General features: G+C 46.2%; 1 protein-coding gene across 2 annotated transcripts in view; it reads left to right on the top strand.

Annotated features, from left to right (window-relative positions):
- The window catches only part of LOC146353124 (A.superbus venom factor 1-like), a 139,396-nt gene that overhangs the window by 109,502 nt on the left and 14,496 nt on the right, over positions 1 to 15,398 (top strand). For both annotated transcript variants that reach the window (XM_084835752.1, XM_084835753.1), the window contains 5 exons: positions 2,658 to 2,809; positions 3,781 to 3,939; positions 6,987 to 7,137; positions 13,432 to 13,486; positions 14,679 to 14,766. In XM_084835752.1, coding sequence (XP_084691878.1) covers positions 2,658 to 2,809; positions 3,781 to 3,939; positions 6,987 to 7,137; positions 13,432 to 13,486; positions 14,679 to 14,766 — 605 coding nt within the window. The remainder of the gene's footprint in view (positions 1 to 2,657; positions 2,810 to 3,780; positions 3,940 to 6,986; positions 7,138 to 13,431; positions 13,487 to 14,678; positions 14,767 to 15,398) is intronic.

The raw sequence follows: 15,398 nt of genomic DNA on the forward strand, positions 1-15,398 counted from the left end.
GGCATTGCAGTGGTTTTGTACTTGGATGGCTGACTCCAGAAGGTCCTGCTTGGGGGAGATTACTTGGACTCCATGGATTCTCTAGCATGGAGTTCTGCAGGGGTCGGTTTTGTCCCCCATGCTATTTCTACATGAAACCATTAAGTTTTAGATTGAATTACCATCATGATGCTGATGGGATGCAGCTCTATTTCTCCTTTTCATCTTCATTAGGCGAGGCTGTGGATGCGTTAGATCAGTGCCTGGCTGTGATAATGGGACTGGATGAGGGCTAATAAACTGAAACTCAATCCAGACAAGACTGGGATGCTGTTAGTAGGTGGTTCTCCTGATTGAATGGAGAGTGTTCATTCTTTCTGGATGGGTTTGCACGCCCCGTGAAAGAGCAGGTTCATAGCTTGGCTGTTCTCCTGGAGTCATCATTGTCACTTGGAGCTCAGATGGTCTCAGTGGCATAGAGTGCCTTCTACTAACTTCAGCTGGTGGCCTGTTTACACCTACCCCTATCTGGACAGGGATAACCTGTTTTCAGTAGTCAACGCTCTGGTAACTTCCAAGTTAGATTACTGCAATGCTGTATGTGGGGCTGCCTTTGAAGATGGTTTGGAAGCTGCAGTTTGTGGAAAATGTGGCAGCCAGATTGATAGTAGGGACCAGAAGGTCTGAGCATATAACACCAGTTCTGTCCTGCTTGCACTGGCTGCCTGTACGTTTTTGAGCCCAATTCAGAGTGCTGGTTCTGACCTATAAATCCTCACATGGCCCAGGACCAGAATACTGAATCGAGCTGCTCTCCCAATATGAACTTACCCATACACTGTGTCCAACATCAGAGGCTCTCCTCTGGGAGCCTCCTCTGAGAGAGGTTTGGAGGATGGCAACAAGGGAAAGAGCCTTCTTGGTGGTGGCCCTCTGATTGTGAAATGCTCTCCCCAGGGAGGTCCATCTGGCACCAACATTGTCATCTTTTGGGCACCAAGTTAAAACTTTCCTCTCATCCCAGGCATTTGACGGCATATGATGGGACTTTTTAATGTTTGTTTTTATCAGGTCCAGGCAGTTTTATCGTTAAATGTTTTTAACTGTTTCAAACTGTTTTACATTTTTGTATTGTAAAGGTTTTATATTATATTTTATCATGTTGTGAACTGCCCAGAAAGCTGTGGCTGTTGGGCGGTATAGAAATGTAAAGAAATGAAATAAACTATGCGAAGCACTCTGGGGCATATTCTTATTCACACACGTTAGCCAGATAAGCTGGAAGGGGAGCGCAGTTTGTTTTGTTTCCCTTCTTCATGCTGCTTTTAATCTTGCTATGCTGATAGCCTGTGAAACCTAGATAGGTGACCCTATGGCCTTTGGAAATAGCACAAAGAGGCCTTTTAAAGTGCCCAATAAGACACATTCTCTACCTGGTAGATTATGTTCTTAACATTAGAAAACAGTTGGTGGGTTAACGGATTTTCCCCTCTATTGCCATAATATGGCAACTTGGGGATTGCCCTAAATTTCCATTGTTATCTATTATAAATGCTCTCCTTTGCATTGATCCTTACACATAGATACACTCTCACACATAGAATTTATATATCCACCAACATTTTGATGGCATCTGTTTTTTTAGTTTTCACAGAATATATTATCTCTGGTGGTTATTCTGTGAAATTATTTCTGATCTATTGACCATAATAAAGACGATAAACCAAACCAGAGGATTCTGGGATACATGCCAAACTTGCTCAGAGCATCAGCATCAGCTAGGCTGAAGGCAGCATGCAAGAGAGCTTCACACCCTATGGTTGCCCTTTGTGAATTCAGAATGCTCAATGACAATACAAACAACTCTGAAGTACATCCCAGCTTCACACACTCTTCTCTGGTTGGTGTCAGGAGGCATCCAAAGCAATGGGTTATCTCATCTCGCTGACCAGGATGGCCAGGATCACATAACAAGTGATACTGAAGAAGTATTGGGTTGTCCAGCTCCACCTCCAGTTCCCTACCCTGCCTTTGCCCAGAACAGTTCTCTGCTGTCCAGGCCTCATCCATTTGGGTCTAAAATTTCATTTGTCTGTCCTTCTTGGCTGTTCCTTACATCTCCTGTCAGCTCGTTCACTTCTCTTTCAATCCTAGTCTATTTGAATACTAAAAATAAATATTTACCTTCCTTACCCTCTTGGCTTCCCTCCTCTGTCCTTATGGCTCCAGTAGGAAAGAGTTCTTTCTCCTCAACTGTCTGCAAAACAAAAGCTGGATTTGACCTTAGTTACCAGGCTCCCTCCTCAGAGCCTGCCTTCGTATCAAGGTTGCACATTGTAAGGGAATCTGCCGTGTTGTTGCCCACGTGGCTGTTGCACCCTCCTGCCCATGTTTCCCAGCAACTGGTTTTGAGAGGCATACTGCCTCCTACACTGGAGGTAGCGTATAGCCATCAGGACTAGTTAGTAGCCATTGACAGCCTTATCCTCCATTAATTTGTCTAATCCCCTTTTGGATGTGGGAGAAAGTAAAACTGACAGATTCATCCATCCCTACATTACAGTGTATCAATAATCTCTTAATGGAAACTGTCAGGCGTTAGATCACTCTTTAGGGGTATGAGCTCATATGCCCTCAAGAACTGTTAAGTCACAATCTGCTTCTGGGTTGGTATTTAGGTGGGAATCATTGGGAAGAATACAATGCTGGTACCTACAGCACTGAAGGCACTTCCTATGCCTTGCTGGCCTTGCTGAAAATGAAGAAATTTAACAATACTGGTCGCATCGTTGAATGGCTGACAGAGCAGAAATATTATGGTCAAACCCAGGTGAGTGTTGGCTTTATTGGCCTTTTGACTGCAGACTTCAGGCATTGTCTTCTGAAGAGCTGTCCCCAAAGCTGGGCTGCTTAAAACTGAACAGTAGCCACATTATCGCCTAGTTCTGATCAAGATGGTAAATTTGTGGCTGTGCCACTTCAGTCTGCAGGTGGGGACTCACATGATGGAACGTTTTGCCATACAAAACAATTCCTTAAACATAGAAAACCAGCCTGTCAAGGGTTCTAGCACAGCCTTCTCCTCAACATGCCAGTATCCTATATGGAGGCAGTTTTTCATAGCGAGGTGCATTCATAATCACATGAGCTCTCACCTGCCATCTCAAGTGGTACAGCCCAGGCCCCCTGTTCAAGAAGAACTGATTGAGGGCCAAATTACAGGTTATACTGCACTGCTGAAATGTTAGCTTCTGTGTCGCAAATTATGTCTAGGAAACGGTCCTTTGCAGCTGAGAGGGGATGGGAGGATTCTTCCCTGCCCTGTTATCACAGAGGTATGTTTTCATCTGCAGGGCAAGTAGTACCTTTCAAGGGAAATTTGATCAGGGAAATGATGTAGGAGTTAAGTCCTCCCTCAGCGGCAGAGTTTCAACCTGAATCAGGGGCTCCAATAGCTACTATTAACTTCCTTTTAGCAAACAGTGGGGGGGAGCTCCTGTTCACAGACCTCCTGTGTCCTGCCAAGTTTGGTCCCCGAGACACAAAGATGTGGGTGTTTAAAGAACCATGTAGATGCATGTATGTCATCCATGTTTTACATGTTTGCTGCAGGAAGTCCAGTGCCGCACTGGTGTACTTTCATGAAACGTGCGTCCTGCCTGAAATATGGAGCTGCTCTGAGGGCACTCCAGTTCCCTGGTAATCTGTCACCGGATATCCAGTTCCTCTGTGCTAAGATCCCTACCTAGACAGCTACTTCAAACTGAACTAACTTATTTCATCTTCCTCCCGGCGTTCCAGGCAACCATCATGTTGTTCCAAGCTCTTGCCCAGTACAAGATTGACATCCCTACCCCCAAAGACCTGAACTTGGATGTTTCTATTAAATTGCCAGGACGTCATGAGCCAGTTCGTTTCAGGATTGACTATTCCCACGCCCTCTTGGCTTGTACAGCAGAGGTACAGCATTTCTCTGAGCAAGTTTCATTTATTGTTTGCCCCTCTGGAAATGGTTACTTATTACTCTGTGTTTAGATTTCTCATTGGGTTCAATACCATCAACTATAGTATCCTTCTGGGTAGGCTATCTTGGCTGGGAGTTGGAAGTACTGCACTGCAGTGGTTCTGCTCCTACTCAATTGGTGCTGGAGGATTATTGCTCTGTCCTTTGGCAGAGGGCTCTATTTTATCCCCCATGCTGTTCAACATCTACATGAAATGGTGGATCCAGCATTGTCACTAGAGACACAGGTGTACTCGGTGGCACGGAGCACCTTTTATCAGCTTAGAGCTGATACACCAACTATGGCCTTATCTAGACAGAGATAGCCTAGCTACAGTTATCCATGCTCTGGTAGCCTTTCGTCTGGCTTATTGTAATGCATTATATGTGAGGTTGCCTATGAAAATGGTCTGGAAACTTCAGCTAGTCCAAAAGGGGGCAGCGACATTGTTAACGGGGACTGAACAACATGATCCTGTTATGCCAGTTCTTTCCCCTCTACATGGGCTGCCAGTCCATTTCCAGGCCCGATTCAAAGTGCTGGCATTAACATTCAAAGACCTAAACAACTTGAGGCCAGGTTTACCTGAAGGATTGTCTCCTATCTGTACCTGCCTGGACCCTAAGATCACCTTCAGCAGTCCTTCTCTGGGAGCCCCTGCCAAAGGAAGCAAGGTGGCTGGCCACAGGACCTTTTCTGTTGTGGTATCCCTGTCGTGCTGTGAGCTTCCCAGAGAGGCCTGCCTGACACCTACATTGTCTTCTTTGAAGCACCAAGTGAAGATCTTATTTTTTCAGACATTTTAGTGTTTCAGTTTTAAATCTGTTGCTGTATTTTAAATCTTTGCACTGCTACTAGGTTTTATTTGGTTTTTTTTATCGTATACTGTAGTTCTCAACTTTTATACTGTATTTTATCATGTTGTAATAATGGTTTTAACTGTTGTGAACCGCCCAGAGAGCTTTGGCTATTGAGCGGTATAGAATGTAATAAATAAATATAAACATAGACCTGCCACAATCACTTAGAGCAGGGGTCCAGTAGTGCCCATAAAGCTCTTCACTCCCTGCCCTCTTAAAAAAATTTTTTGAAAAAGTCAGGGCGCCAGGTTCCTCTTCCCATTTCTGAACCTGGAGAGAAAGAGTGAGGCTAAAGGCTAGCAGTGGGGAGAAACAATGAGGTAAAGAGTTGGTAGGGAGAGAAAGCGAGGCTAGGGGAAGGAAGAGAAAGAAGGCTAGGGACGGGGAAGGGAGAGAAATAGCAAGGAAAGGGGTTGCAGGAGGGAAATAGCAAGGCTAAAGGCTGAGAGCAGAGAGAAAGAGAGCAGAGGGGAAATGTCTGTGTGGACAGACAAGGTTGAGCAGGCCAGGAAGCAACTCTTTCCATTTCCCCCTCTCTCCCAGCCTTTAACCTAGCTATTTCTCTCCGCACCATGCCTCTTGAGTAGCCAGGCCCCCACAGCAGCCATTACATGGCTGGCCACATCCTCCACGGGAGCCATTTTGTGGTGGTGCCCACAGCAGTTTCTCAAATTCCCCAAAGTGCCCCCAGGTCCAAACAGGTTGGGGACACCTGAAGTAGAGTGTGTGTGTGGTGGTCTGTTTTTAATAGCAAAAGAGTGAGGAAAACAAAAACTCCTGCCCACTGCTTACCACTGTTGGAATGTCTAGTGTGACTTACAGCAAAGTTATCTTCTATAAAGAAAGCATGGTAACACAGCATTTAGTATTAGAGGGAATAAACACAGCTTAGAGCCAATTTAGAAGAAGATCAAATGGCTTACTTTATTAGTGCTTTTATACACATAATTGAAGAAGGCCATCTAACCTATTTAAATACAGGCATCCCCGAAAGCTGGGTGCATGAATGTAACTAAGCAAAGGCATGAGGTACGGTTACTTGCTTCCATCTGGGAGAGAGAACATGTTGTCTGTTGCAGAGGGGATGGGGAGGGAGAAAGGAACCAATCAAGTTACAGGAGAACACAGGGGATGAACAAGACAAGTGGCTGTTGATACAACACATGCTCTATCGCCTTCTAGTGTCTGGAAGCATGCAGAGTTCTTCCTATTATCCAACAACCACCCTGCCTCTGAGTGTTTTTTTCCCCAGTTGAGTGCATTCAATTATTGGAACTTAGCTGAGGGGAAAAAGCACTCAGGGGTTAGCCTGTTGGGGAGGTTCTGCACCCCTCACTTGCATGCCCCTTTTGCTGTTTAAAATGGACCTTTCCCCCCCATACAGGCTCTGTACATGTGATCTAGTTCCCTACATGGGCTATGGATGTACAGCTAGTATGCATGTAGGCTCAGTGCATGCAAATCATAGATCAAGGCATGGAGATCGCAGGTGGGACCTGCTGATGTGATCCTGATGTGTCCCAAGCATCGATTCTACCCCTGTTCAGATTAATATCTTGACAGGGCTGGTGGAAAGAGCTCGTGATCATCGCAGGCAGGCACAGTCTGGCCTTCCTGAAGCAATGAAGGGCAGCTTCCCCCACAGGGCAGGATCTGCCATGCAGCAGGATGAAGCAGGCTGCTTCAGGTGGCAGAGTTCGGTTCAAAGGTTATCTTTAGACCCCCAGATCTCATTCTTTAAGATTTTGGTTTTTAATTTCTATTGCAGCTAGCTAAATCCATGTATAGTATTATGTTATATTCATTGCTATGACTATAACAAATCTAAAATAATCAATAGGATCTGTGTACAATAGCTCCCATTCATATTCATGAGACTTGCATGGGGAAGACTTTGGTAGATTGTGTTCTCAGATTTTCTTTTCTTCTTAATATTGTCTTATTGATTCAAGCAAACCTACTATCACTTCACCATACATGCACTAAAACATTTATTTTAGTTCATAGATCTGTATCTTACTTCTAGTTCAGGTCAGGTTACAACAAAAATAACAAAACAGTAATAAATAAATGAACACAATCAAACAAATCAAGATAATCCAATACAAGGGGATGCTAACCCTTGCTTTTGATTGCTTTTTAGACCACGACCAATGAAAATTTCACAGTGCAAGCATCTGGTCAAGGAAAAGCAACTATGACCGTTGCGATGGTGTATGACGAAAAGCCACGGGAGGATACAGTTCAGTGCAGAAATTTCCATCTTGACGTTACTGTTGAATCCCTCGAATTGAGTAAGTCTGAATGGGAGGCTTAGATGTCCTAGAAATTACAGGGCCAGATCTGCATGGCAACTGAATGGGCAGCGTGGGCAGACAGAAGGCACCAAGGTCCTGCAGGGAGGGAAAGGGCTGGAATTGCCTCCCTCGGCTAGCGCTCTGGAGTCAGCAGTGGTGGCTACTGCTGCTGCCACCGCCGCTTCCCTGACTGGAACTAAGTCTCCTCCCCCCTGTCCCTGCAAACATGCAGGAAAATCACACACATGGGACTATTCTGAAGGGGAGACATGAATGAATCAGAGGCTGTTTGTGAATGGAAACAGCAAAGTGCTGCATTACGCTGAAGGGGTGACCCAGCACGATTCCATGATTGGGAAGGCTTGTTCCCAGCCCTGTCCGTGCTCCCTTGCTGTACTGGCCACCCTTTCTCCTTCCCCTCTGCATATTCCTTAATTGTAGGTGTATCTCATGACTGCAAAGTTGCAGCGACTGCGAAATAGCAGCTGCAGGGTCCTGCTACTGGCTGCCCTTCTCCTTCTGTTTTGTGCATTCTTTATTGTGCACTACATAGAAATGGGCTACTCCACTACTGAAACAGAGCGACTGCTATTATGAATGGGAAAAGGAGGCCACTTGTTGTGAAAGAAGCCCTACTGCAAATGGGGGAAAAGAGGGAATGAGCAGGAGGGGTGGCCCCACCCCTTGGCCACGTCACTGGCAGGTCACAGAGGCATGCCCAGGCTTTAATGCAGCGGGACAGAGCACACTACTGCAGAACCCCTATGGAGCAACATTTAAGAAAAACAACAGAGTAAAAGGACTAGGGATGTACAAATCCCTTACCTTGTTCCGGTGGCAGCGTCCGCTGGAGGGGGGAAGGTGCTCTGTCCCTCCCCCCGGAATCCTCAATGGGGGGGGAGGCGATCTGGTCCTCCCCCCCGGAATCCTCGACAGCCGGCTCCGCGGAGCAGCCGGCCAGGCCTGGGCCATCCGCAGCCAGATTTCCAGCCGCAGTGGCTGCTGGGTTAAAAAAACAACAACAGCGTACGCAAATGGCAGTGGCTACAGCCACCGCCATTTGCGGTCCTTATTTTTCGCCGTCTTAGTCTACATAAAAATTTACGTAGGCTAAAACAGCAAATCAAAAAGGGACGCAAATAGCACCCACTATGCTATTTGTGTTCCCCTTTATTTTCGCCATAATAGTCTACGTAAATATTTACGTAGACTAAGATGGCGAAAAATAAGGAACGCAAATGGCAGCGGCTGTAGCCGCCGCCATATGCATATGCGTTTTTGTTTTATTTTTTAAACCGGGATGCGATAGGCTACATAAGTCTTTATGTAGCCTATCATGTCTCTGTAAAAAAAAAACAAACCTGAACGACCAGACTGCAAATGGCAGTGGTGGCAGCCGCTCAGAAGACCAGCCGCCAAAGCCGCCGCCGCTGCCCGGAATATCCGCCCCAGGTAAGTCTCTTCCCGGGGGGGATCCGCGGGGGGGCAGGGGGGCAGGCCGTTCCGCCACGGATTTCGGGGGCTGAATGCACTGGCATTCGGCCTCACCAAGATCCGTGGTGGAATTCTCTGACATCCCTAAAAGGGACTTCCTGAAAATGTGGCTTTTCAAGAGGGAAGCTGCTGGTTGGCTGCGGATTGGCAAAAATGTCATGTGTCGCAAAGGGTCTCAAACTGCTCTCCCTCCAGATTCTCATAAAATGGATTTTGCTCTCTAGTTAAACTGCAGCACGGTTCCTGAGGATTTGAGCAGTGCTTTTACACTTTTGTTACAGATTAAATGTATGCATGTAGAACAAGGCGCATCTACACACCAGTATCCTTAATATTTTTCACCTCAAATTTACCCTTCAGGCTTCTGGAACAAATATTCATGTGCTTCTCTCATACATACATACATATCTATATCTATATGAGAGAAGCACATGAATATTTGTGTGTGTGTGTGTGTGTGTGTGTTTTTGTTTGTTTGTTTATTTATTTATTTATAATCCAGATATAGATATATAGATATAGATATCTATCTATCTGGATTACTAATAAAAAGGGCAGGGCACTTTGAGACCTGGTCATGGAGTGGCCTTGTTTATCTTCTGCTTTACAAAATTAACATACAAAATTAGCCAGATAATGGCTACTAAATGAGTACAGTGGTGCAAGTCACCATTTAAAAACTAGGCCACAGGGAATAGGTACTGAGGTAGTGGAAGACAGTTGCAGGATCTGGTCCTTGTTTCCCTCCCCCCACACACACACTTTTCAATGTAACCTTGGTCTGCACCATCACCACAGAGAGGCAGCTTTGCCCTTTGGGACTTGGAACCAGGTGAGCAGAGCAGATTATTACAGATGGATCAGCCAGAGTCAGACTGATTGGTTTGAGTGCAATAAAGTTGGACGTGCGCTGGAGGTAAGAGTTCATCGGAGGGCACAGCCTGCGGGGCTCGGCTCTTGGGTGAGTTATTCTGGCAAGCTACAAGGCCAAGGCCAGAAACTATAGCAGTTAAAACTGAAACAGATTTGTCCCTTCTAGCCCAGAGCTCTGAATTATTAGTTCTGCAAAGTTTCTGGTTGGATCTCTGTGTATTCAACCATGTTTGTGGTGCTGGATTGGCGTTGCCACTTCTTTTTTCTAACAGGTACCTTATCTTTGACATTTGTGTGGTAGGCAGTTACAACATAGCCCACTCCATGCTGGCAATAGCAGAACCTGTTGAATTTGGCCAATGCAGGGTGAGAATTTAGTTTTGGGTGTGTGTTTTTTTTTAATAAGAATTTACCAAAATTCACAAATATCTTTATATACGGGACAGAAAGAACTTCATATTTTAAAAAATTGAATGTGAGAGAAAGCAAAGCTGACAGATTTCTCCATCTCTAGTCAAGACGGAGGGTTGCTGCATAGATTTTTATCACCAAACCCAAGGACATGTTCTTGCCTCACAGTCCATGCCCAAATAAGAAATTATACAGCAAGCCAAAACACGCCTTCTAGAAATAGCAGTCATAGAACCTGTCCCTACAATGGACAGATTTCCTGCAGTCTATTCTATTTTTTTTTGTAGTCCCCAAGAAAGGAGGCAACTGGAGGGCCATCCAGTATTAACACATTTGTAGTGTACTATAGAGGGCCGCGGTGGCTTAGTGGTTAAGACGCTGAACTGCAGACTGGAAGGTCGGCAGGTCAGCAGTTCGAGACCCGAGTGCTGCGTGACGGAGTGAGCTCCCGTCTTCAGTCCCAGCTCCTGCCAACCTAGCAGTTCGAAAGCAAGAAATTGCAAGTAGATAAATAGGTACCGCCTCGGCGGGAAAGGTAACAGCGTTCCGTGCACCTCGGTGTTCAGTCATGCCGGCCACATGACCACGGAAGCGTCTTCGGACAGCGCTGGCTCTTCAGCTTAGAAACGGGGATGAGCACCGCACCCTAGAGTCGGACACGACTGGTTGGGGACACCTTTACCTTTACCTTTTTAGTGTACTATAAGTTTTGAATGGAAACTCTCAACATAATCAGGGAAGTCCTACACAAGGGTAAATGTCTACCATCCATAGACCTAAGAGAGGCATATCTCTGTGTGTCCATCACAACTGCCTGCAGAAGATACTTCTACTTTGCCTATGATTGGGATTATTATCAACTCAAAGCCCTCCCATTGGCCTGGGGTCAGCACCTAGTGTGTTTTCCAAATTGATATCTGCACTGACGCACCCCTGCCTCTAGGGAATACATGCTTACTCATACCTAGGTGACCTCCTCCTCCAGTCCCTCTCCTTAGAGAAGGCTTGCCAGGGTCTTCATACCACCCTAAGTGTCAGGTCTGGGGCCTGGGCGGCAAGCATCTTTGGCAAGAACACCAGGACCAGGAGGGATGGAGATAGGCAGACAGCAGAGGTTCCCTGGCCAAGGGGCAGACCCAAACAAGGTGCAGCAGGGCCAGAGGCAAAAGTAGAGTCCAAACAGGCAGGGGTCTGTTACCAGCAAGTTTGCAGCAGGGCCAGAGGCAAAAGCAGAGCCCACACAGGCAGGGGTCAAGAACCAGCAAAGCATAGCAAAGATCAGGCAAAAGAAACCGGAACAGGGTGTTGCCACCATGATGACTCATGTTGCTGTGGCAAGGTTTGAATGGAAAGGGAAGCTCTTTATAGGGCTCCCTGAGGCTCCCAGCTGGTCTGCATTAGGACCTGGGAGCACCTGGGGGGGGGGGCAGGGCCTAATCCTGCAAATACTGTGAGCCAGGCTGCCTTCTGTGTCTGGCCCCCAGGTGGAGCTGCAGAGCTTCCCAGACTGAGCAGATCCTGACACTAAGTTGTCTAGAAAGCCACAGCACCCTGGTCAGCTGCAAGAAAAGAAAACTTTGTCCAAGGAAAAACATAGTCCACCACGGTGCCCTAATAGACACAGACTTGGGCTTTATTGCCCTGACTCTGGACAGGATTCTCAAGCTCCAGTACAAGGCCCTGGCCCTCAAGGACTGGAAAGTGGCAGACCTGATGTCACTAGCCCTTCTCCTCAGGTGCATACCTGGAGGTGCTACCAGCATTCTCACTTCCTTCACTGGTTGATCCTGCCCTTTTACAATGCCATTGCTCAGCTACTCCACATCTCAGTCCCCATTTCCCCAAAAGGCAAGAGCTCCCTACTGTGGTGGAGGAACCCTTGGAATTTGGACAGAGATCTCCTAGCTACAGTTATCCATGCTCTGATAACCTCTCGTCTGGATTACTGCAATGCGTTATATGTGGGGCTGACTTTGAAAGCAGTCCGGAAACTTCAGCTAGTCCAAAATAGAGCAGCAAGATTATTAACAAGGACTGGCCAATGAGATCATGTTATGCCAGTTCTTTCCCCTCTGCACTGGCTGCCGGTCCATTTCCAGGCCCCATCCAAAGTGCTGGTATTAACATTCAAAGCCCTAAACAGCTTGGGCCCAGGCTATCTGAAGAGGCACCTCCTCCCATATGTACCTGCCCGGACCCAATGATCATCTTCAGGGGTCCTTCTCTAGGAGTCCCTGCCAAAGGAAGTGAGACAGGTGGCTACCAGGAAGAGGACCTTTTCTGTTGTGGCACCCCAGCTGTAGAATGAGCTATGTTATACTCCTTTCAGCACCAGGTGAAGACCTTTTTATTTTCCCAGCATTTTAGCACTCTAGTCTTTTAGCTCTGCTGTTTTAAATCTGTATTTTAAATCTCGGCATTGGTGCTAGGTTTTATTCTGGTTGCACTTTTATATTGCAGTTTCAAGCTTGTATATTGTTTTATGCTGTACTTTGTGGTTTTAATTTTTGTGAACCGCCCAGAGAACTTTGGCTATTGGGCGGTAGAGAAATGGAATGAATGAATGAATATGGAGGAATGCCTCTGCACAACCCTACAAAAGTAATCCTCTCCACAGATGCCAGTCTCTCAGGCTGGGGAGCTCACTGCCAGGGTCAAGAATTTCAGGGCATGTGATCTTTCCTAGAATCAAAACACAACCCATTGTAGAAACCTCTGTCATGCCAAACTAGAAGCAACCTTCACAGTAAGTTACCAGCGTTCAGATATGGACAGACACAGCATATGACTAAGAGTGAAAACCGTGGTACTTACATCACTATGAGCTTTGTCAACTCAAGAGGCATATTAGCTGGCAGATTTGTGGCTGCTCTTCATCGCCAATGTGGTTCTGCATCAAGATCAAACTTCCAATGGCTTTATACACACCCACTCTCTCCAGAGTGGAATTCAGGGTATTTATTGCATGTTTATCCCACAATTTCTTCAGAGGTGCTCAGATGGTGTACATGGTTTCTGCCTCACCTGTGTTATCCTCACAATAACCCTTTGAGGTTGGTTAGGCTGAGAGATTTAAACCTGGTTCTCCCTTAAGTCCAGCTACACCACATTAGCTGTTGTTGAGCAACAAAGGCTAAAAGAGAAAGATCTTATAGCTGCATGAGTAGCCATCTCTTCTGCCATGGCTGGCTAGTGAAATCTCATACCCGGTTTAAAAATTACTGCTGCATCCACTTTGGATAATACGTATCAGGTTCTTTGGATTCAGATGTGCTTATCTACTTTTTAGACACTCCTCACAGCATGGCTTCCTTTAGAAAGGGGGCTATTAGTGGGCAGGCCAGAAATGGAGGGTCTGGAAGATGACAGATGAATCCTTTTTTCATAGATACTCCAATGCCAGATGGACAAACGTACCTGTTACTCTCCTTCCAAACACCCTAGCAGATACCTGCTGCATGGAATTTGTTCAGAGGCTGATTTTTACTCCCCCCCTTCCCTTACAATTTCTAGATGGTGTGCAGGCAAATGGGGCCCTGGGAGGAGTGAAGATCAAAGTCTGCACCAGGTGAGGATGTTGGGCTTTAAAGATAATCCTGGGTCATAATTGGAGGTTAAGGGTCTCACTGCTCAGAAGGAGCAAAGCTTGGAAACTTCTGAGATTCATATGCTCTGCTGGGCTGAAGTCAGCAGGGTGAGAGGAGAGGCAGAGGCGATCTTTGCCTTCACGTCTTCTGATCTTTGTTGTAGCTCATCTAGCAAGGGTGCTTTGGAGGGGGAGGGAAGGAGGCTCACAATAAATTGTGTCCTGGCCTCTCTGGTCTTCTCCCCTCCCTCCCCCGTCTCTGAGATTGATTTTCCAACCCCGGAGAGGCAGCTGGTGCGGTTATCTCCAAGCCAGCTGCAAGGGGTTGGGGCTGGGAGTCAGATCTCAGACTCCCCCCTCTGAGGTTGGAATGCTGTCTCAGACTTAGGATGGTTCAGAAAACCCCTTCTGATGGTCCCTGGGATGCTCTCTAAGTGTAATAATGGGAGAAGCAGAAATTGTTGCTTTACAAGGACATATAGTTCACTCAACATTTTCCAAGCGCTTCTCTATTTTGAGGTGTTTGATATATTTTGACTCTGATTTGCAGGGCAGGTGATTTGCCCTGCTCTGAATCTGCATTGGTGGGAAAGGAATACATCAGAAACCAAAGGGCAACGTTTGAAGTCCAGAGGTTTCTACTGATGTTGCTAATCACCTTTACGCTGCCTTTGTTTTTGTGCACAGATTTATATCTGTTTTGCCTGGAGGGTCCTAGTCTACAATATGCTGATGGAGGGTGAAAGTGAGGATTTTAAGTCACAGCAGGTTTTTCATCCCTGGTTTGATCCCACATTTACAATTTGCATTACACCCCTCTGTAAAAACAAGCCAAATGCTGTTTATCTTGGCTCCTCAGACAGACTCCCCCACCCCCTGCGTATCAGGCAAGCTGTCTACCTTTTCCCTTTACCTTACCTCCTCGCTTTCCCACCCCCGATTCATAAATATTGTATAACTTTTACAAAACTTCTCCAGGGATCAGGAGCAGATATCCGGCTGCTGATGCCACAGGCAGTAGCCAATGAGCACCCTCTATAGCTGGCTCTTCCCCTTTCGGGCTGAACCACTTTGCAAACATGAAGAACTGAGCCAATCAAACTAAAGCCAGATCCATTTCTAAGTTATAGAAATGCATTCTTGGGTCATTTTTTCCTCTTTTCCCTGACTGTAGGTATCTTGGTCTGGTTGATGCCACAATGACGATCATTGATGTCTCCATGCTCACTGGCTTTGCACCTGACACTGAAGACCTTAAGAGGGTAGGCAGGCCTTGCTAGAAAATTAACTGCAGCCAAGGAAAATCTTTTGGCTATGAAGTTAGATCTGCAGAGATAATGGATTAGGATTAATCATAAATGCCTCCAGTTTGTCTGCTATAACATAGTGGACAGTTTACTGTGCTGGATGCAACAGGGAATAGCTGTTTCCACTCCAGTGTCTGTGTAACTGTGGCCTGTGCCAAAATTGGCATCTTTTTATTATCTGTTATGTTTTATTTTATAGTGCCGTTGGTGTACATGACTTCTTATTCTATGGGCAAAAATAGAATGATCTCTGTCCCCAAAGATCTTACAGTGAAAAACGGATAATAAGAAAAACAGCGGGGAGAGGGGAAAGAAAGATAAGCACAGGGATGGGTGTATAGGGGTAATTGCAGTTACATACAGTTGAAACTTGGTTACTATTGGGGATGAGAACTCAGGGACAAGCTACGGGCCATGTGACAAATCTGGTTTTTAAGGAGAGATTTGAAGAGAGAGAGGTGGCACCACATGTTTAGTGAGGGAGTTCAGTCCTGCACAAGGACAGCTAGGAAGAACGGGAAGCTAAATTATGGAGAGATTTGTGCCCAGTGAGGCACAAGCCACTGGGCAGTTCCACTGCACCCGAG

The sequence above is a fragment of the Heloderma suspectum genome, chromosome 2 (assembly GCF_057233095.1).
Source record: "Heloderma suspectum isolate Gila_16-S chromosome 2, 16-S_ref, whole genome shotgun sequence".
Lineage (NCBI taxonomy): Eukaryota > Metazoa > Chordata > Lepidosauria > Squamata > Helodermatidae > Heloderma > Heloderma suspectum.